Source organism: Aplysia californica, unplaced genomic scaffold (assembly GCF_000002075.1).
Source record: "Aplysia californica isolate F4 #8 unplaced genomic scaffold, AplCal3.0 scaffold00062, whole genome shotgun sequence".
NCBI classification, from domain to species: domain Eukaryota; kingdom Metazoa; phylum Mollusca; class Gastropoda; order Aplysiida; family Aplysiidae; genus Aplysia; species Aplysia californica.
In genome coordinates this window covers 1,658,557-1,681,189 of record NW_004797332.1, presented here as the reverse complement: position 1 = coordinate 1,681,189, position 22,633 = coordinate 1,658,557, and the positions used below count along the sequence as shown (strand labels likewise).

Genomic DNA, 22,633 nt, shown 5'->3' with positions numbered 1-22,633 from the left:
AAAACGTGAAAAAAAACGTGGGAATCCAAAATTATGCAAATGTTGCAGAATTATGCGAAAAAACGTGGCCGCACAATGACGTAATCCGACGGTGTAACCTCCTTGATTTAGATCTACTGCTCACATTGAAATCAGAAACCTGGGCTAGTATACTGATATGATGCTTATTTATTCAAATTAATTGATCAAGTCAATTTAAACACGATAAGTATCACAAAAATACCATTGTAGAAGACCATAATAAATAGACATAAGGGTCTTGAATATCTAACTTTCACTGGCAAAATTGAGGGCAAGCGATAGGTCCAGAACAACATACAGTCGAACCTGCCCTGACGGCCACCTCTATAAGACGGTCACCTGTATAAACGGCCACTTTCCATTCCCCCCCTTGCGTTGTTTCTATATAATTTAACTGTGTAAAACGGGCACCTGTCCAACGCGGCCGCGGTCACCATATTTTAACACGCAACCCCTATCACACAAAGCAAATACACCTGTCTAAGACGGCCACCTTAGTGACTCCATTACGTTTTGTCATAAATCAAGCATTGGGCTCTTGCGTTGTGGGCGAGCCGTCATAATCTAATCACCTGTTGTTTTTGTTAGATAGTCCCTCCAACCGATCATGTTGCATAGGCCCCTCCCACTGTTAACCAATAGGTAACAAAATTAATTTTCAGCTGCTGGTGAGGTAAGCGTGTGATCCCTCATAACCCATAAGCCCCGCCCAGAATTCATACACACATTAATCGTAAGTGAGATGAGTGGTCACTGTTTACCCAGTCTGTAACAAAGTAACAATGGACGTCAACCTGAACTTGTGACAGAAGCGTCGCTTGTTCTCCGAATGGTAGCGATACGTGTGTTTGTTTTACCATAGCACCCGGTCCTCCTTGTCTCACACATTTCTTTTTATTGTCACCCTTGTACAAAAGCAGCAACAAAAGAAAAAAAGAGAAGAAAAAAACCCAGCGAAAACAACAACAACAACATAACAACAACATAACAAAAACAACAACAATGCGGCTACCTTCGGGTGGGACCTCAGAAAAGAATGGTTTGTTTTCTTCATTTTGATCAGTCCTGCCTAAGACGGCCACCTGTCTTATACGGCCATTTTTCTCCTTGACAATGGGTGGCCGTCTTACACAGGTTCGACTGTACTTAGGAAACCGAACCTAAACAAATGGGTAACAGGGAAACGTAAATTCTAACTTTTTTTTAGTGCGTCTGAGCAAAGGAATGAATGGAGAATCATGGTCGCCGATGTCTGTCACAGATCTGGCACTGGATGATGATGATGAGAAGACCATATCATAATTAACATACATTAAAAAAACACGAAAGTATTTTTCCACTTGGCGCGTAAATACTAATCGAGTACTGTTTTCTTTTTTGATTGTTCCAATATTAAATTCGATATTCGATAAGTTCAGATTTCTTTTAAGTACCGGTGATTCTTTCAGGTTAGTTATTGGATTCTTACCCAGTGGAAAAATGGACCCCATGTTACAACCTCACTAATAGATAATGCAAATAAGGAATGATATCATACAGAACGGCGAAAGAGAGAAGCCTTCGTGAACTTCAAACTTAGGGTATCGAGGGGGCTAAGCTACTGTCGAGTCTCGTGTGTGAAGATCGTGCCGGTCGGTCTTTGCTTTGATCGCGGGAGACAGAGACTGTAAGTGTTTGCGTCGCTGTATGAATGAAATGGAGTTGTCACTTTGTAGAAACCGGTGAACAATATTTTGCGTATTCTTTACTCTTTCCTTCTGTCATTTTTTCAGAGCACTGTCGCTGAGGCTTGCACATTCCATGAAGGAGCAAGAGTAATTTTTAATAAATCTTCCAAAGACTGTGTGCAGATAAAAGAGGCTAAGAGTTTATTGACGTCGAACACGAAAGGCGGACTGAAAATCAACCAGCAGGAGGGTCTCTGTCTCATCAGCAAGCCAGCAGAGAATGCATCCGAGCCGAAACCGAAATCTTAGCAGTAATCACTTTCGAAGAGACTGTCCGAGCGGTAAGAATTATTTTGCATGCTTGTGTTTAATCTGCTTTTTCGTGAGCCTTGACTTTGCCATGATTATGATAGAAGGCACACTTACTCCTGGCTACTTCGCTTTTAGCCTATTTTAGGGCCAAGGAGATCTAGAATCTAGATCAAAGTCTAGATCTAGGGGAGGACTTCCGTAACGAGCGACCACTATGAGACAGAGCAGAATTGAGGGCTTGGGGTAGGTTTAGGTTTAGGCCTCTTCTTTATATTGTGTTTGATGGGGTGGTCGCTCGTTACGGAAGTCCTTCCAGATCTAGATCTCTAGATCTAGATCTCTAGATCTAGAATCTAGAATCTAGATCTATATCTGATCCAGAGGCCATCTGGGTTCTAGCCCTTTGGTCTGTCGAATGGGACTGAATTTATCAGCTGTGTTTTGTCGCTTTACTTTATAGTCTAAAGACTAAAGTATTTCTGATATCTGGAGAGGCAGAGGTAGATCTAGAATAGATCTAGATCTTGATTATATCTAGATTTCTAGGTGCTAAGCAGGTCGCTAAGTGCAAAATAAGGTAAAGAGATGGTGCGATACTGTATCATATTTAGGAAGTGGTTATTCTCACCCCGGGTGAGAATAACCCATGTCTCGCTATTCTCAGCCCCTCATTTTACCGGAAATTACCCTAGAGGGATCAGGGCTGATGTTAGCCGGCTTGACCCATGGCTGAATCTCCACAGCATCATCCTCGTCTCTGTTCGTGTCCGAATAGTCACAGTCAGAGTTGTCAGTTTGGAGCCAAATCCCAGAAATTTGGCTCTTTTGGATCACGTCTGGCCCGGAGAATATTTCATTTGGCTCTCTGGCTCTTTTTTGGCTCCTAACTCCAAATGTAAGAAGAAAGGGAAAGAAGAAAAGAAAATTGAAGAAAAGAGCTGGGATTGTTTAATTATTAAACTAGTTAACACGATTTAACGCCCTCGCCCATTTGGTCTGAATGATTACAACCCTTCTACCGTCGCGCAGGAGCATTATTGTGTGCAGGCAGACAGAGAGTGAGAGGCCTGCCATCGTAAAGTGTGTAAACAACGAATGGTGTGGCCGGTCCAACATCCTGCCCAGTAGCGTCGATAGTTAGGCTTTTTTTTTTACTGGAGAGGCGAAAAATGTTTTTACATTATTATTATTATTAGTTCCCAACCACATGCGGTAAGCCACCAAGGGCCTAGGTGATTTTATCGACCTTCGAGAGATCAGGGGGGGAGTCCTCGCTTCATGCCCACACCAGGGTGGGAGCTATTCTCTCCAGGAGGGGGGTGGTGATAATTATAATAGCGAGACTTGGGTTATTCTCCCCCCAGAATAAAGGTGTCTTCATATTATCCTGGCAGTCACACAAAGGGCAGTCCAGGTGGGGTGTCCTTACAGATCCTCCTATTTAGGTAGGAATTCGGTGGGATATGTTGTGTTCGCAGGCAATATGATAGACACCCCCAGACACAGTAGATTTACACCACACTTCACTACTGGCTACCCAACTGGGCCTGAACACTCAATTCAATATGATAATTATACTATATGTGATTATAATACTTACACAACTAGCCTAATGACACAAAAATAATCTGAGTTACACCTGACTAGGTACACTCATAATAATAGCCTTCACTAGATGAGGCATTTGTGAGGTCAAAATGCTGTTTAAGTATGAGGTTTTTACTTTTAACTTTTAACTTTTTCCTTCTTCTGCATGGTTACATCTGGTATCCTTAGGATGTCGTGGGGAGGTGCAAAGTGTGTGGCGTCTGTGGATAGATATATATATATACATGTTATGTCGTTCCAGGACCTTTTTGACCAGCCAGGTCCGTGAGGTTTAATTTTGCCTCTTGAAAAGTTGCAGGAAAAATATCACATCTACACCTCAAGTAGGTAGTAGATACTCTAGCTGAGATGTTTACAATACATTTGGGGGGGGGTACTTTCCTTGTACCAATAAGACTACAGTCTAGCATGCTCATTGCGAAATCAATGGAATGTGGAAATCTTTTCGTCATATTCAGAATTCGCTTTGTACATGCTTTAAATATTTCTTTACTTTAAAAAAAATTGAGACCTGAAAATCTGTTCACTGTGTTTGCTATGAGCATGCACAGAGAAAGAAACTAAACTCTCAATCCTTGATCTTCGTTGCATCCCCCTTCTCTGTGTAATGCTATTTACCAACTCTACTAGTATGAGTTTGCATTTTGATTTTAAAAAAGGAATTTTCTTTTCTCATCCTGTAGAATAGGAGTCCTTTATGATCTCCAAGATGGTTTCTCCCTCTACTTTTAAATTTAGTTCGGCATTTGATCTGTTTAGTCACTCGTGTAGCAAATTTTGAAAAACATCTAGTCTTCTGGACAGGGCGTCTCCACCCACAGAAATTCTTTCAGGGAAGAGATCAAAAGCATTCAACCACGTCTCTCTCCCAAAAGATTGACTGCCAATCAAACATCAATGTGTATGTATGAGAATATCTTTGAAAGGAAGCTTTCTCCCGACACTTGACCGTTTGGCTCATCATGGTGTGGACCACAGTGTTGATCTCGAGTGTCTGCAAACCAATGACTTCAGTGACCTTTAAGTATACTTGTTGGCCTCTGTTATAGAATTATACTTGTGTGAGGCTTGAATATAAAAATAATTGTGTTTTTATCCTTTCTGTTTTTTAATAATTAAAAACATTTTTTTTTTTGGAATGGCTTTCCTTTTCAAACAGGTTATTTGTGGATTACAGTGATAGCTTTATGTTATGTTTGGTTTTCACTGTGCTGCATTGGACTTGCCTTGTCTTGAGCTGGAAACAGCTTTTAGAATGTACTATTATAGATTTAAGTCTCGACATGTGACAAAGATGTTGGTCTTGATTTAGAATGACCTATAACTGCTTTGTTTTGTTTTTTAAAATCAATTTTCAGTTGGACGAATGCTGCCTCCGTCAGATCTATCCTTTTTACTCACAAAATTCAAGAATTATAGCTCGGATGAATATTCCACAGTCGACGATGATGGGGTGAGTCTTGTACTTTATAATACTTGATGAAAATCATAGACCTTATAGGATACAGTTTTGTTTTCCACAGGATTTTAATCTAAAAGTAATTGTGGTGATAGAATGAGAAACTAAAAAAAAACCTGTGATGTTTATTGTCATAATTATAATTCTGTCCTCAAGATTGAAGACTTGGTAATGGGCTGGACTTTGTAGAGGCTTCAGGCGGCAAATAAAAAAGAGGGAGACCCAATAAAAATAAAATCTGTGGAGAACGGTCAAGGAGTTTGAGAAGCTGGGCTGGAACACACCAAGGCAAAACTATTCTTATACCTTAAACACCTCTCCTCGGTGAGTGGAATCTATATTTGTTGACTTTCAACTTGAACTTGATGTTATCATTCTACTTGTTGTATGCTTCCTGTGTACTTATATGCTGATGAAACCATGAACGTTAACTTTCTTTCGTTAGATGTTTTTATGCAAAGGGAAGGTAAGACACTGGCTCAGGGGCAATAGCGATGTTGTCTGTTTTCTCCGGCATCATTTGAGAGATGATAACAGAAGCCAACCCTTTACTGTAATTTACAACCAGAAATCTGTGAAAATAAATGCATAATCAAGTGCATAACATATTGTAGCTTAAATCGTTTGAGTTTTTATTTGATCATGCGATTAGTGTTGTTCCTTTAATTATTTTGTTTTAAAATGTTTTGTTTTTTTTAAATTGTGTATTCTAGACATGTCATTAGCCACTGCTCAGGTACTTTTTAAAGTGTTTCTGAACATTTCTTTTTGTTTCTACATCTACAGATGTCAGTGCCCCCTTTGGCATGTGCTTTTGCAAAAAGTAAGTGCAAAGTGTTTCATAAAAATTGTTTTAGACTGCTGTTATTCACAATACTTCAGATAGTTGAAGAGTGGGGGGGAGGAAGGGGGATACCATATGATATAAGGCTTGCATTTATCAAGGATTACAGTTTTCTGTGGATCCGCGATTTTCCGAGGTTGCGAGAGCTTCCCAAAATCTGCTCCGCGGTCTTAACCGCACCTGTCTTAAGTCGGACTGCAGTAGGTCTTGAGTAGCCTGAGATCAGCCCTAAGGCATCCCGCATACGAGGACAAAGTCAATCAAGCACAAGAGGAAAGTTGTTAGTGAAATGTTTCTATATTTTGGTTTATTTTGCATCTTTTAAACTGGTGTGGAGGGGGGTGCACAATATTTACGAAAGTCTATCAGATCGACTGCCAAAGTTCAAGAGTTGGCGAAAACCTTCTCTATGATCCCTGATTTATGCGAATGATGATGAGATCGAAGTATACTGAAGTAAAAAGAAATGAAAAGGGAGCTGAAAAGTGATGATATGAATACACTACAATTTGTGTTTTTAAGCTCTGAAAAAGATGTCAACTTTATTTAACCCTATCCGTACATCATGTTTTACTATCGTACCCATATGACGTGAGGAAACTCTGTGCCTCCATTTTCAAAAGAGGAAATTTACTCCTTAATCCGATCGGTATGCTTTGCATAGCAGTCTGTCAAAATGATTTTTTGAGAAATACTGGAAGTTTCAAAGACATCTTCTTACAAGAAGTTTTCTAAAATGTGAAGAATACAACCCCGGGGGTGCAAAATGACCTCAGGGCGTATAGATAGGGTTAATGGTGCTGCTCCCAGTGTGTTCAAAGTGAACTTTAAGTGGTCATGGGCATATTTCTGTGTACTTTTGAATTTAAGATCTGGATAAATATATGTATTTTCTTTCGTTCTTCATTTAGTAAACATGACCAAACTACTAAAAAGTTTTTAAATTTAGATTTTCAGCAGCTGTTTTATAAGACCTGAAAGGGCGTCACCTTGTAAAATATCTTTAAAATTGAAGATCTTTGACTTAATTTAACCATAGGATTGGAAATTACAAGTTGAAAGTTATCCATAGAATAAATACAATGATTTAAAAGGAAACATGAGATAACATCTGGATTCAGTCAAATGGTATCAATAAAAAAAACTCACCCTCTAAAATCCTCATGTCTTTCAAATACCATATACAATTAAGAAATGTTAAAATTTTATAACACTCATTCCCGTATGATTGATTCCCATATGATTGAAACAAATTTGATTGATTTTTTTCTTTTTCCCAGTGCCACAGCATCAGCATATTCTGAGTGTTGTCGATGAGGATGGTTATTTGATTTTGTACAACACACATAAGACTGCAAGACATGCTATTATAAAAAGTAAGTATTATTTTTATTGTTATGGAAAGTCTGAACATAATGGCAGTTTCTTGATCTTTGAAGGTGTCAGATTGTGAAAAGTCTGAGACTTAAACGTTCTTGCAGAGCCATATCATCCCACTTATAAATTCCGTGCATCTTTTTAGCATCTTTTTTATTGCGTTCTCCATACATTTTCACTCTTCTCACTTTGTACCATGCTGTGTTTTTCTCTCTTAATGTCATTATGGAACAAATGTTAAATTTAAGTTTATTGTGCCCTGAAAGGAGTATCCTGTTTTTCTTACAGCCTGGCAGATTCACACCAATGCCGTGTTTGACCTCGAATGGCTTCAGGGGGAAGACAGAATTCTCTCTGGTTCGGGTGACCAGACGATTGTCCTGCATGATGTGCCCACTGGTCAGAAGTTGGAGACGTTTCGAGGACACGCCAGCAGCATCAAGTCAATCTCCTGCAGGGTTGGCGATGATGGTTAGCACTCGTTATTTTTCTAGCTTTTTCTGTTTTGTTTTGTTTTAAGAAGATTGTGGATGTGATTGTTACTTTGTTACTTCAAACTTTGTTTTACTAACAGTTGGGGGGGGGGGGGGGGGGGGGGGTTGCTGTTGTGATTATGTGATTAGAATATAAAGCTTGTAACTAAACTTTTGCACAATCAGTAGTGGCCTTGGTGCTGTGAAAGGTGGAAAGGCCTGAAGCATTGAAACAGATTGCTGATTGATGCATGAAGATTTTCATCAGACATTCCATAGGTGGAAAGTTTTACAAATAGCAATTTCTTCATAATACCAATAAAACTTAGCCTGATGTAAATACAGTTGAATCTGCTCTGACTCTGACGGTACCTGTCCAAGACAATAACCTGTACAAATAATGACCACTACCACCCTCCTCTGAATTTTGGCACTGTACAGTACATCCACCTGTCTAAGGTATCCACTTTTCTCCTCAACTAATTATTCAATTTGTAAAACGAAATTTGTTTTCTGTCTTCATTTACAGCTGTTTTCTGTTCTGGCTCTCGAGATGGCCATATTATGACATGGGACAAACGGATTTACCATAAAGGTTTGTTTTTTGTTATTTATTTTAGTCAATTATTAGGGTTAATGCTTAACTCATCTGTTTTAATGCACGTTTAGTTTTTGATTTGCCCAAAGTCAGTGTCGTAATCCCGATGAAGTCCCTCACTGCATAGACACAAAATGATTTTGGTAATTTTGGGGTGTTCTTTAAGGTGTGTGAACGCAAGTGATTGGTATTTAATCGTAAGCATTTGAAGGGCATCACTGACTGGTCCTTCTTTTATTCTTTATCTTTTCCGTTCCTATTTTGCTTTTCGCGTGAACTTATTGTCTGCTATTGTGGAGCTTAGAAAGTGTTACCCTCTGTGATATCTGTATTGTTCTCCTTCCCTCTCTCCCTCTCTCCCTCCCTCTCTCTCTCTCTCTCTCTCTCTCTCTCTCTCCTTCTTATATCCCACTACTCTCTCTCTCTCTCTCTCTCTCTCTTATATCCCACTACTTCTCTCTGTTGATGTTGCCAGCTTTTTTCATGTCAAGCTAGAAGTAAACTTAAACTTTACCCGATAGACTTATATCAAAGCTTCAAGAAAGTATGTCAAAGAATTAGTTTGACTAATAACTGGTCCTTCAATTTTCTGAATTCACACGTGAATGAGGAGGAAGGCTTTGTACAGGTGTTCAGATTTTGTACTTATACAAGTGCATGCTCATCTCATTATTATGTGGCACTTTTTTTTTTTTTTCTACAGATGGTGTTGTTCCTCCAGTAAATACTATCTCTCATGCACATAGATTGTTGCGAGCAACCTCATCAGTAAGGAGCCGGAAGCAGTCTCCAGTTACTGTGGTTGGGGTAAGTTTTGTGGATATCTCCTTTTGTTCGGTTTTCATCCGTGCTTTAGGAGGAAAAGTAGTGCATTCAGTAGTGTCAGCTTTTACTCAAATTTCTTTCACAAATCATTAATTTTCACTTAAATTCAGTTACAATGTGATTGAAAGATGACTTGCAAAATGGTTAATGATTAGAAGTAAGATGTTTTGTTCCCACTGAAAAATAGAATTTTACTCTTCTCTCTAGCTACAAATTCCTTCCTGTATTTATTGATTTCTAAAGAATTGGAAGTTTTGAAAAGGATAAAGCAAGAAAAAAGTTAACCTTATAAATCTCTCACAATTGAAATGTGTAACATATTTTTAAAAAGTGTGTTGGACTTACTGAGGAAAATTTACATTCCTCAGTCTAGTTATAAGGTTGCAACTGACAGATTCCATTTATTCCAGAATGCGCAACAAAGCGTGACGTGTGTCTTGTTCCAGAACGAGAACTACCTCATCTCTGCAGGAGCTGTGGACGGGTGAGTCTGAACGTTCAAGATTTTAAACAATTCTAACTTCTTCTCGATCGCATCACACTTGAAGTGTGGTATCTGTCATATATTAGGCGGTCCTGCTCAGTTCCTCTGTTGGCTTGTATATTTTCTCTTGTAGTGTCAGTGGGGTTGGCCACGTTTCCTGTCTCAAAGCCCTCTGTGTCTTACAGTGCTGAAGGATTTGTTCCAGTTTGGTCCCCTTCTCCACGCTGGCATTTTGATGATTGTACTAGTTTAAAACATATGTACATATTATATTTAAACAAATAATAGTTGAGGGTTGCCACTTTAAAAGAATTTTAGGAATTACAGTGGGTGGTACACCCGCCGGTTTGTTACTCTCTTGTAACACCTCTATTCTTCTGGTGCTCTTATGACCTTATGCAGTTGCGAGCGCCGTAAAACCTCTACTAAAACAAACAAACAAACCCCAATTGGAATTGATTCTTGTCTTGTGTGACTATATCTTACCGTCGAAACATTTTATCAGCACTTTACTAGCACAATCCAACAATTCCCAGAAATCGTTCAAAATCTTTAGGTGGCATCGGTAGCCTAGTGGTTAATCGTAATCATGAGATTGCGAGTTCGGGGGTTCGAGCCTCAGCTCAGTCCGACGTTGTGTCCTTGGGAAAAGCACTTTACACGAACTTCCCACTTGGCTCGGTCCTATCAGAGACGTTAAACTTGGAGGTCCCGCCCCTTAAATAACCTAATAGTGTTGATAGGGGCGTTAAACCTATACCATTTCACCATTTTCAAAATCTTTAATTCTTTGAACAGTTGTGGACTGTTCTGTTTGCGGGAATAATTTCTAAGCTCTGTTGCTTTAAAAAAAACATCCACTGGCATACTCCTGATCAGTATAAATATTTGAATATTCTGCGCTTTCAGTTTTTGGTATAATCATTTCAAAAGTTTTTTTTAATGAGTAATATGTCAGCTGATATCAGAAGGGACTCAAGCTATTTATTGAATTAGACCTGCATGTTTGCCGACAATCGTCTGAAATCCGACAATTGCGACCCGACCCGCGAACCGGCCGATGCTATCGCTAGGCCCGTCTGTATCAGTCAATGCGCGTAGTGCGAGGCTTGGCCGACTGCCAGCGACCCCTTTTTCTCCCGTCTGCGTTTTCATGCCGACCGCCGATGCGCGCACCGCCGACTGCCGACGTCGGCGTTTCCGACATAATTGTCGGAACCTAAGTAGAAATGCGAATACGAAAAAGGACGACAACTTAAATTATCTACTTTCAGTTTCATGCTCGAGCGGTCATTTTAAATTTTGTTTGTTGACTAATTCAATTGTTCAGATCGTGTGGATTCATTCAAGTCCGACTCACTTGTTCTAATAGAATCTAGATCTAGCCTAGATCTAGATTTATATAGATCATTATAGACCTCAATGGAGGATTCATATTCCAATTCTATTGTGTCAAACCCTATCATAGGTTGTGCTGTAATATTAATATTGGTAAAAATAAGCATTTCATCAGGTGCGTGAATTATTTATTTATTTAGATCTAGATCTAGAATCTAGACTCAGCTGAGTTATTGTATCAAACCGTATAGTCTATAGCAATGTAGATGTAAGCCATATAGATCTTGATATCTATATGCTCCTTGTTTGTTTTGGAGTGTGGTTTTCTGATTAAAAATTTATTTTTTTCCATTTAGGACTTGTTTTGGCCTTTTTACATGAGGCCCGTTGCAGGTTCTTTTGGGGGTAGGGTTAGGGTTAGGTCTCTTCTTTAGTGTTTGTTGGGGTGGTCGCTCGTTACTCGGATGTCCTTCCTTATGACACCCACAAAGGCTTTGGGGGGGGGGGGGGGGTTGCGCAAAATTTTCAGACAATCTGGTTGAGGCTCACATGCAGGTCTATTGAATGTTTTTTAATTTTTAGACCATCTCCTGTACACTGCATTTGTCATCTGAGTAGAAGAATTTGAAGTCATCTATATCTTTGTCTGTGTATCGCTTAGTTCTCAAAGGAAAGGTTTGGGGTTTTTTTCTTCCCTCCAGTAAATTTTGTTGAAATCCCCTCTTCTAACACTTTGGTGTACATCTCTTATACCAAATGCACTCTCCACCTTGACTTTGATTCTCACCATGTAAATGTTTGCTTAGTTTTAGTTAAAGTTTTACAGCATTTGCAACACAATTAGGTCATAAAAATGCAGAAGATTAGAGGTGTTTTTTAGATCATAACATGCAAAGAAAAAGAGGAGAGATGAGAATGATAGATCCCTGTTACTTGGGAATTTGTGAAATGTTTCTTCTCTAATACGTATGGGATGGAATTGTTCTACAGTTGTCTCAAGGTTTGGGATATTCGCAAGACTTATCGAGCAGGAACAGGGGCCACCCCAGTGCATGTGTTTCACTACCCAGGCTCCAACACAAGGAAACGCGGTAAGTTTTGATGAGTTTTACTGTGGCTTAAAGAACATTTTGTTTGAAAAGATGTCTGTGGTCCTATTGAAGAAATCTCTTCCCAATGAAGGTATTACTGCATTAGGGCTGAGGTCTCACAATGATTTGTTTCTTAATGTAGGTGTTATTACACCCCCATGGACATAAATCATTTAGGAGGCAGGCTTTGATCCTGCCAGCAGGGCCAACCTGGGCTGAGAGAGATAAAACATGCCAGCAGAAAGACTGAGATGCTCATTAAAGATTCTCCCCATAAGAAAATCAAACTTGGGTCTTCTGTGTGCACCAGCAAAGTGCCTAACTGTTAAACCGTAGACACCAGTCTACTAAAAGTTGCACTCTCTTTCTTTCTTTCAGGATACTCTAGCTTGGTGAAGGATATGTATGGGCTACGATTGTTTGCAAGTTGTACAGACGACAAGATTTACGAATACAACATTCACAATTACAGTGATAAACCTGGTAAGATACATGAAGTAAACATTTTTCTTCATGATTTGTAATGTTGTCATATATATGATTTTTTTTCTGAGAGATCTATGTGCAGCTTACGGAAACATTTCTGTCGTTCAAAAGACTTTTACACATGAAGGCTCAGGCTTGCCCATTTAGAATTTTTCATATTAGTGCATTTACACCTAGGGAAAGGGAATTTATCTGGAATAAATTCAGTCAAACATGCTCTAATGGTCTCCTGTCCAAGACAATCACTATAACAAATTACCTCTTCCCATCCTCTTATATTCCGTTTTAAAAAATGTTATAATGGCAGTGGGTGACTGTCTTGGATTATTTCGACTCTACCCTTAGGCTAGCCTGGAGTAGCTTAGTTTGAGACTTTGCTATCAATGTCTCATGATAAATGCTCTTGTAATTCTTTATATGCCTGAGGTAAGACAAGATAACCCATTAAGCCTAGGAATGCTTGTGGGGTTTATTAAAATATTTTTTTGGGAGAATTTTTTACTAGATTAAGCAGAGTTACGCTAACTATGATTGCTCTTTATTATTCATAAGATGGTAATGTAAAGGAGTGACAGAAAATCTTTAATTAAAAATTTTTATCTTTTTTTCTGATGGACATTTTCTTGTGAAAGACAGTTCTTTTTTCTTTATAGTTTTGAAATATTCAATCTTGAGCTGCATTAATGCTTTTGATTATTTCCTCAGTGCAATGCTGGAGTGGACACAAAAACAGCACTTTCTACGTCAAGTCAGCTCTCAGCCCAGACAACGAGTATCTCCTGAGTGGCTCTAGCGATGACATGGCTTACATCTGGCAGGTACTTGGTTTTTTTCCAATATGCCTGTCGTACTCATTAACCGATTAACGGAGATGGAAGTTTTGCATTCTTGTTTTTGTTTTGTGTTTACAGCTCTACATAAGTGTGGCAGTTATGTAACATTAAGATAATTACCTAATTGTGGGTGGTTGGTAGGGTGCTCTGGTGTGATGTGCTCCTTCTTTCCTGTCAAACATTTATCGTTCTTATCTCTGCTCCTTCTTTTCTTTGTATGTTACTCTCTAGTAACACCTTTAATCTTTGGCATTTTTATGATCTTATTGTGTTGCAAGTGCCGTAAAACTCTTATTAAAACTAAAGTTCTTGTTGTTGCCAGGAATGGTAAATGGGTAAAGATACTTACATATCGTCACTGTGCAAGCAAAATGGCATTACTCAGGGTTGTGCCAAAATGCAACTAGCCTTTTATTTTGTGTGGTGGTTACTATATCTATATTTTGGTAAAAAATCAAAACAAAAATGTGCTGGCAGTCACAAAAGAAACATGCATGGGAAGTCTTACCGTTATTAGATGATAAATAGTGTAGGTAAACAGTTTTTTTCATTTATCTCAAAAGTAGCTAAATGAAATGTGCCATTTTGCTAGCACAGTGACGATAAAATGTAAGGTGTGTTTATTAAATCTATAATACCTATCTTTCTTTACGCTCTCTTTTTCTAAATGAAAGGTGAATAAACCGAAGGCATCTCCGATCGTCCTCAAAGGTCACACAGCCGAAGTTACCAGTGTTGCATGGTGCCCCAACGACGTCACGAAGGTAAATACTTTTTTTTCCTTCATTGTTTTCTTACAGACTTTACAGTTGAACCTGTCCAAGAAGACAACCCATTGCTGAAAAGAAAAGTGGTCTTCAAGGACAATGTCATTATAATAAAGAAAAAAAGGCGGGGGGGGGGGGGGGTTATACAGGTGATTGTCTTGGACAGGGCAGGTGGTCCTTAGAACAGGTTCAACTGTATTTTGATAAATGACAATATTATGCTAAGACAGTCTCTTAGATTTCAATGTGTTGCAACTTTTTCTATACCTCATCCTACAATTGCGTGTGACTTCTTCTACTTGCATATTACAACTTACAACGGAGCAGCTGTTCAAGTTGTTCCTTTCATCGCTCCAGTGTTCACAAAGCAACGTGTGACATTGTGGGTTTTATTGTTCCTGTTGAGTTGTAATTTTAGTGACTTTACTGTCTGTGTCTCCCTTAATCTGTTTGCTGCGTGGACAAATTTGACCTTGCAACATTGAGTTGCCTTTCAGTTGCCTTTCTTTCTTTTGTAGCTTGTGGGTGGTCAGCAGGTGCTCTGGTATTGTTTGCCCCTTTTTTCTATTAACTATCACCCTTATCTTTCCTCCTTCTTTTCTTTGTATGTTGCTCTCTAGTAACACCTCTAATCTTCAGTACTTATATGACATATTTATGCTGCAAGTACCATAGAACTCTAAGTGAAACTCAAAAACCTTGCAATGTTGATTTGCTTTTCTTTCTCTAAATTTTGTTGGGTTTTTTTTTTTTGGGGGGGGGGGGTTGTTACAGTTTACAACAACAAAAAATGTTCTACACCCCCTTTAGCATTTGTCAGGTGTTTGGTTACTGTGATGCTATCTGCATTTCCAGCTGGTTACTCTGTCTGACGATGCTAAAACAAAGTTCTGGCGCGTGTTCTGCCGAGAACTGGACAAAGAGCGTTTGCCACCATGGGTGGGGCGAGCACGCAGGTTTTCCAAGGAAAGAGGTACACACTCTTGTCTTTTTTATATAGCTGCTAATTAGCCTTGTATACGTTATGTTGTTTCTCTTTGCACTTCTTTTTAAAAAAAATTCTCTTTGTTCTCCCTTTCTTTCTTCAGTATCTTTTTTGTTAGCCGTCATTTCTTCCTTCCCAAAACCCTCTCCCTTTCTTCTCCTGAAGGGGGAGGGGGTGGGGAGCTTTTATTGATTAAAACATGCAGTTGAAGTTGTCTGAAACAGCCATCCATTGTTGCTGAGAAAAGTGGTTGTCTTTGACAGTTGGATGTCTTGGACAGTATAATTATAATATTCCTTAATAATATTTTTTTTAAAGCAAAGGGAGAGCGGGAAGCATTGTTTGTATAGGTGATTGTTAAAGCAGGCTTAACTATATTTTCTTACTGTTTTTAAGATGAGAACTTGAGGCGCATAAAGAACTGATCAGATAACTTTTCGTCTGAGAAAACATACAAAACATAAAACTAGAAATAGGAGGGGAGTAGACTGATGATGGAATACATTTAAGTATGCCGTCAGAGTCCCTACCATTACAAAATTTATTATAAAACTGATGTTTGTCTCGAACATGGCATTGTAGTGTAGACTGGCACAGGAAGGAAGAATGGATGTCCCTGAAGGAGTATCTATCTAAATTGCCTTGGGGACTGAAGCCTTGGACTTACTGAATCAAACGTTGGACACACAATTGGGAATAATTATCTGTTATCAAATCAAAATGACAGCGGTTGTGGATGCTCCATTAGCCCAGTTGGTATCGTGCAGGACTGTGGAGCGGATGGCCCGCGTTTGAATCCCAGACTGCAAAACGGACGTTAAAATTTGGAGGTCCCGCCTTTTAAATAACCTAATAGTGTTGATGGAGGCATTAAACCCGTACACTTACTTTACAGCAGATGTTTTTGTAATCAATAGGTCCTTTACCATTGCAAATCATAGATCGGAATTGGCTCTTAAGTAGATTCTATTTTACTGAATGCTCCTGTCGTGAGCCCTCAAAGGGGCAGAGTTCTGCCTCTGCGGGGTTGTCATCAGTAGATCTGGGGCAACCACAAATTATATGTGAGGCAGCGTGGTGGAATCAGGCTCTCGTCAAAATAAGCAAAATGAAGAAACTTGCATTTTTCCCCAGGTTTGTAAATATTGATTAAATTTTTGTTTTTTTGGCTCAACACCTTTCATGCCCATTAAAGAACTCATTTCTGTGTGGACTTTTCTGAAAAACGTTGATTAAAAACACAGAAAATGTAAATTTTCAGTTACCACAGACTCTTAAGCTAAGGAAATAACTAAACTTTGGCGGCCATTTTCTCACTAATTTTACCTCTGAAAACAGGTGACCCCCACCTCCTTCTTTCGTTAATATCTCGACTTGTATTCAAGATAAATGGATACTTTTTTCATCCAAATAAAGACAAGTGAACAAGCTTTAAGATGATACCAATAACTCTACATATCCAAAAATTGACGAGAGCCTGATTCCTCCACGCTGCCTCACATATTTCTTGAACATTTTACGTCTTAATGAATGTTGCTTTTGTCAGTCTAGAAAGTGATAAAGAATTTGAGTGGGTGGTTGGTGAGTGCTCTTATGTGGTTTGCTTCTTTTTTGTGTTTGTTATCCTCTTGTAACACCTTTAATCTTTGTCACTTATATGACCTTGTTGTGTTGCAAGTGCTGTAAAACTCTTACAAAAACTTAAAGAATTTGGTTTGTGTGGTGTCTCATATGTCTGTATGCAATTTTATTCACCAGGAACATCTACATCGGCTGACCTACCTCCTGTGCCCGCCACCTCCCAGGACCTGTCAGTTTCAGAGAAAATTAAACCTCAAAACAACCTCAGTTCTCCCAAGCTGGTCAAGTCACCGTCACTCCTGGGCTGGTTGAAGAGAAAATCTCTGAGCGCTGCGTCAAGTTCTACTGACGGTGCTTCACCTTGTAAAGTTCAGAAACTGGAGTCATCAGCTTCACAAAATAGCAATAATGACACATCATCAAGCGGTGGAGGAGAAAAACGTTCTCTGAAGGGTGAAGAGCCTGAGAGGTGTTCAGGGTCATCGAGTTCTTTGGTTTTTGACGGCCCCGTGACTCCGGTGAAACGGACCAAGCTTGAACCAGATGCTTCTTGTGTGTCAGATCCCAGCGGATTACTGGCAGGTGATGGATCAAAACGGCTTTCTGTTGTTTCAGAAAATGATTCAAGTTCCAAGTCGCCACCATCGACTCCCTCCATGCTACCACCTCTGAAAATACAAATTCTCAAATCACCAACCAAGTCTCCTGCTAAGTCTCCTCCATCAAAACGTTGGCGAGGAGAAGGGATGATTTCTGAAAATATTCCTTCTCTTTCGCCCAAGAAGATTCCCAAATTCTCCAATGAAATAAGCTCTCCAAAGCGACCCTGTTTGACAAGACTTGAATCCAATGGACAGAATAAGGCTGTGCACCCTTCTTGTGTTAGAGGCTCTCTGTTTGACGATGATAAACCGTCTTCAGAATCTCACACCGGTGAAATTGTTAAAGGGGAGAAACTTACCTGTGATTCGAGTGACAAATCCGTGACGAGTCAGAGTGTGTCAGGGGGACACGCCCCCGAGGTTCCTGTGGTCACAACTCCATCAAGACTGTCTTGTGAAGATTTTGTGGAATCCGACTCTCCGACGCACAACCTGCCCAATCTGGTGATGGATGAGCTGGCGGGTCGAAACCCCACCACTCCCCGCAGGTCTTCCTCGTCTCTCACCCCTCGGAGAGATGATTGGCTGACGAGGCTCAGACTTGCTAAGCAGAAAAGTTCACCGGAATTGGGTCAAAGCCCAGAGGAAAAGGGCAAGCGGATTTTGGGGAAATCCTCACCAAAGGTAATAAATCATTATGATAAATAATGAACAGCATTTGTTTAAGCGCTTATCCCCGCTCAACAACAAGCTTAGTACGCTTTATAATGTATATCCCTAAGTCCTCAGCAGACCCTAGAACACTGAGATCCCCATCAACACTATTTAAATCATTGAACCCTTTGAGCCCTTGCCACCAGGACAACGGTGGCATGTAAAACTGCCTGTACTGTATGACTAGCCACCAGTTGATGAACGAGACCCCATCCCCAACACGGTCCGCCTGAGACAAAACGCGTATGGAAAACAGTGTTTACAACACAAGACGTTATTGATTTTTTAAAAGATCTTTCTGAATTAGATGCTGGTAGTGACAAGGACTACCCTGAGTGGGATATGTTGTGGCGTCGGTGGCCTAGTGGTTAGGCTACTGGACTCGTAATTGTGAGGTTGCGGGGTCGGTGGTTCAAGCCGTGGGTCCGACGTTGTGTCCTTGGGAATGGAGGCTATTGACACGAATTTTCCTCACTTCACCCAGGTGGAAATAGGTACCAGGCCATAGACAGCGAAAGATCTTGTCAGTATGTTAGTGTTTCAGCGCCTATAAATGGCTGCTTGCACTGTATGCTTCCCAGGAAGTTGAGGTTGTTTCAGAATGCTCTCAGGTCTGCTGGGGTATTAGTATAGATTGTAAAGCGCATAGAGGTTGCTGTTGAGCAGGGATTTGAGCTATACAAATGCTATCTATTATTATTATATGGAATGTGATTCTGACGATATTATGAATGTTAGTAATATATCGCTCAGGCAGAGGGGCATGGTAGCCTCAAGAGGTCGGGGCTCAGGGTTGAGTCCCCATCAACACAATTTAGATCATTTAAGAGACGGGCTGCTTTGACGCTGCCTGTCAAGGCCAACCCGAGTTGAGAGGGATACAACGTGCCTAATTGTTACACTACTGACGCTGGTATTTATAGTTTTCTGTTTGCCTTGTTGAAGCAGGCAGTCACATTTTCATGGTACTTACTTTGTCGGAGTGTTATTTCAGTTGAGCCTTCCGAAAGCAAGTTACATGTGAGCATGTTATGTTCATACTACGGCAGTCTCGTACCTTGTTAATCTTTTTTCTTTTTCTTACTGAACATTTGCTGGATTTTCATTACAGAGGCTTTTGGTGGGTGTTCTGGGTTTGCATTGTATGGTTGTTTCTTCTATATCTTTTCAGTGTAGCGTTTATTCTTCTAGTCTGTGACAAAGTGCAGTCTTTTTATTGACTCATTATAAAACTACCATTCATTTCACTACACAGGCAAGGCACATATCATATTTGTGAGTACTTCCTGGGGCACTTACTCGAACAGAAGTCCTAAACCTAGCTTTTTTTGTTCTCATTTTCATGTCAGTTCTGTCTGTTTTACAAAACTTTTCTTATCTTTTTAGTTTTAGCAGTCACTAATGTCAGTTTCGCTTTTTGCATCATTTTTTTTATTTCGTGGATAGAGGGGCCACTTATTGAGTGTGTTCACTCTAATGGAATGCTCTCATGGCTTCATAATTGATACTTTACAACATGGTAGTAATTGTTATGTTTTGAGAGTGATCTCCTTTCTCATCCTTTCCTGCTCTCTAACAATGTTCTGTCGTTTGCTTTTGTCTCCAATTTCTGCCCCCCCCCCTCTGGGCTCCTGACTCTTTTTGCAAAGGGTTTAATGTGTCCCCGCACGCTCATCCTTACTATCGTCATTTTCCCTCTTTTTTATGTTTGTCACTCTCTTGTGAACTGCTACTTTATGGGTGCCTTGATAGTCGAAGCAGACTTTGTGATTTTGAGGCTAGAGAGGTGAGCAGAGTAAGTCTGATTCCGCGTTTGGACTTCTCTGTTAACATCCACCCCTTGGTGCTCATATGATCTTATGCAGTTGCGAGTGCCGTAAAACCTTACTAAAACTAAACTAAAACATGTACCCAACAAAAAACCCCACCTCCTCTATGTTTAAATGTTCTTTCTTTTTTTTTTTTTTCAGACCATAAAGGGAATGAAGAAAATCCAGTCTTACTTCAAGAACAAAGATACGCAGTAATTTGGAGAGCTGCATTACAAGCAAACACTGGATGCTTCTACAGCACAGCTGCCTGAGCTTTCCAGCTTGCACACAAAATGGAGTACTATTTTAATTTTTTTGGAGGGTCAACTTTTGATTTTTTGATTGATCATTCTTCAGTGGTCATGATGTGCTCAGAGAGGATAATGTTGGAACTGTTTATCTTGTATTTATTGACCGGTGTTATGTGTGTTGTTCATTTGTCATTTCATGTAGCTGGAATGACATATTGTGCCATGACCAGAGAATCACGTGGTTATGGGTTTATTTTCAAAGAAATCACGCATGTTTTCAATTGTAACATGTATGGGGTTAGTTGATGGGTGTTCTGGTATGATATGATCTTTTCTGTTTCTATTGTCTTTTTCTGTTTTTATATGGTTGTTATGCTTAGTGTCCAGACACAGCGGCACAATTGCAATCACGTTGTTAAAATGATTTATGTTGAATATGTCTGTAAAAGAAATGATTCGCTTTTCCATATTATTTTTTTTCATGTCGTTCTCGGTTGGAAAAGATTTCCGAACCCTATTAATTTTTCAGTGTCGTTACCTCAGAGTCCTTTGACAAGATTTTATTTGTAATATAATATATATATCAATCTGTCCTTCACCCTCAAAGTACCCCACTACATTCCTTCAGTTCATATTTTTTTTCCCTATCATGAAGCAGTATTAAAGCTATTGTCTCTCATTCATTGTGAAATGTGCTATTGTGTGTGCAGTGATCAGGTCAGATCATAACGGTCTAAAATCGAATATGGAAATCTCTCTACACAAAGCTTTTTATTTGATATTTACTATTACTACAAGTGTGAAAAATGATGAGAGTGGGTGGTTGACTGGTGCTCTGGTATGGTTTGCTCCTTCCTTCCTGTCAAACATTTATCCTTCCAATTCTCTCCTTCTTTTTAGTGTTTGTTTCTCTCTTGTAACACCTTTGATCTTCGGCTCTTATATATATGACCTTATTGTGTTGTAAGTGTCGAAAAACTTTTCCTAAACTTTGACACGATTTTACTTGTAATAAAAATCTGTCTCCCGCCTTCAGAGTACCCCACTACATTCATTCAGTTCATGTTTTTTCCGATCCTGAAGCTATTGTCTCTCATTCTTTGTGGAATGTGCTACTGTGTGTGCTGTGATCAGGTCAGATCATAAAGGTATAAAACCGGATGTGGAAGTCCCTCTACACCAAGCTTTCTATTTGATCATTACCATTACTGCAAGTGTAAAAAAGATGATGAGACCTTGATATTTTTTAGTTACACTAAGAGGCAAAGCAAGCTGTTGTAATATTTATGGTTGCAATGCTAAAAACATATATTTGTCATGTAAATGCTGTATACATGTATGTAAATAATATATATATATATATAAAAGTATGTAACTGTTGATTCTGACACCCTTTGCTCCAAAGAAAAAGGAAGTGAATAATAATTTTAAATTTAGTTGACATTCATTTCATTACTAAAAACTAAAATGCGACTTTTTTTTTCTTCTCACCACGAAAATCAATTTGTTCAGTCGTCTTTGCAATTAGTTTTCCTGCTTTTCATCTTGGAGTTGTAAAGGTAACTAACGATCGTTATGTACTTAGGCTGTTTGGAAAGACCTGGCGATGATCTTTGTATTACTTTCTGTCGTTTTGTTTTATTTCCAAAGTTGCAGATGGAGAAGAAAAAAAATAACAGGTCACTTCTGTTGCATGGTTAAACATAAACATTTGTAGGAACACTGTTGACTGCCCTCCACTTGTCACATTTTTGGGATGTGTTTAATTGTATCTGTGCATTGAAAGTAGTCGAAATTGTCTGTGAAAGCCACCTTTGTCAAGGAGAAAAGTGGTTGTTCTAGACGGGTGGACGTACGTCTTGGACAGTGTCATTGTTATTATAAAAATAAAATACAAATGGGGAAGTGGAGAGTGATCCTTTGGACAGGTTCAGCTGTACCGTACAGAATATCGTAGGCATTGCTCTCGGTGGAAATTATGTATATATATATATGTGAGGCATCGTGATGAAATTAGACACTCGTCAAACTAACGAAATGAAAGAAAGTGTTTTAATACATATTCATGTTCCAATGTGTCCCAGTGAGAGAAGTGGGTGGTTGGCGGGTGCTCTGGTGTGGTTTGCTCCTTCTTTCCTATCAAACATCTATTGTCCTTATCTCCCCTTCTTCTTACTTATGTTTGTTACTCTCTTGTAACACCTCTAATCTTCTGGCGCTCATATGACCTTATACAGTTGCGAGCGTCGTAAAACCTCTAGTAAAACAAACAACCAGTGAGAGAAAGTGTGTAGTAATAATACATGTTCTTGTACCAGTGTGTCCATATATATATATATTGTAATACATGTTCACATACCGTTGTAATGTAATACATGTGTCCATAGAACAGTGAAAGAGAGAGTGTTATGGTATGTGAATCTTGCTTTCTGAATCTTTATTATTCCCCAGTCCCTTTTTGCGTGTATGTGTGGTTGGGGGGGGGGGGGGGTATCAAGATGTGAGA

The 22,633-nt window shown here is 39.4% G+C and overlaps 1 protein-coding gene across 1 annotated transcript; it reads left to right on the top strand.

Annotated features, from left to right (window-relative positions):
• Positions 1–1,540: 1,540 nt before the first annotated feature.
• LOC101846412 (denticleless protein homolog) lies at positions 1,541–21,005 on the top strand. The gene is made up of 15 exons (XM_013079776.2): positions 1,541–2,029; positions 4,967–5,061; positions 5,854–5,890; positions 7,192–7,287; positions 7,577–7,759; positions 8,291–8,356; positions 9,063–9,166; positions 9,595–9,668; positions 11,997–12,097; positions 12,476–12,580; positions 13,289–13,401; positions 14,091–14,180; positions 15,039–15,156; positions 16,927–18,035; positions 20,036–21,005. Exons 1-15 carry the CDS (start codon positions 1,969–1,971, stop codon positions 20,090–20,092), a joined length of 2,409 nt encoding a protein of 802 aa, XP_012935230.1. The 5' UTR covers positions 1,541–1,968; the 3' UTR covers positions 20,093–21,005.
• Positions 21,006–22,633: the final 1,628 nt, after the last annotated feature.

What these genes read in the sequence shown, in the direction of transcription:
- LOC101846412 (XM_013079776.2), top strand. Translation starts at nt 1,969, where the DNA reads ATGCATCCGAGCCGAAACCGAAATCTTAGCAGTAATCACTTTCGAAGA. An exon ending in GGCATGTGCTTTTGCAAAAA is followed by an intron (nt 5,891 to 7,191) that starts GTAAGTGCAAAG and finishes TCTTTTTCCCAG; the next exon opens with TGCCACAGCATCAGCATATT. An exon ending in GCCCCAACGACGTCACGAAG is followed by an intron (nt 14,181 to 15,038) that starts GTAAATACTTTT and finishes CTGCATTTCCAG; the next exon opens with CTGGTTACTCTGTCTGACGA.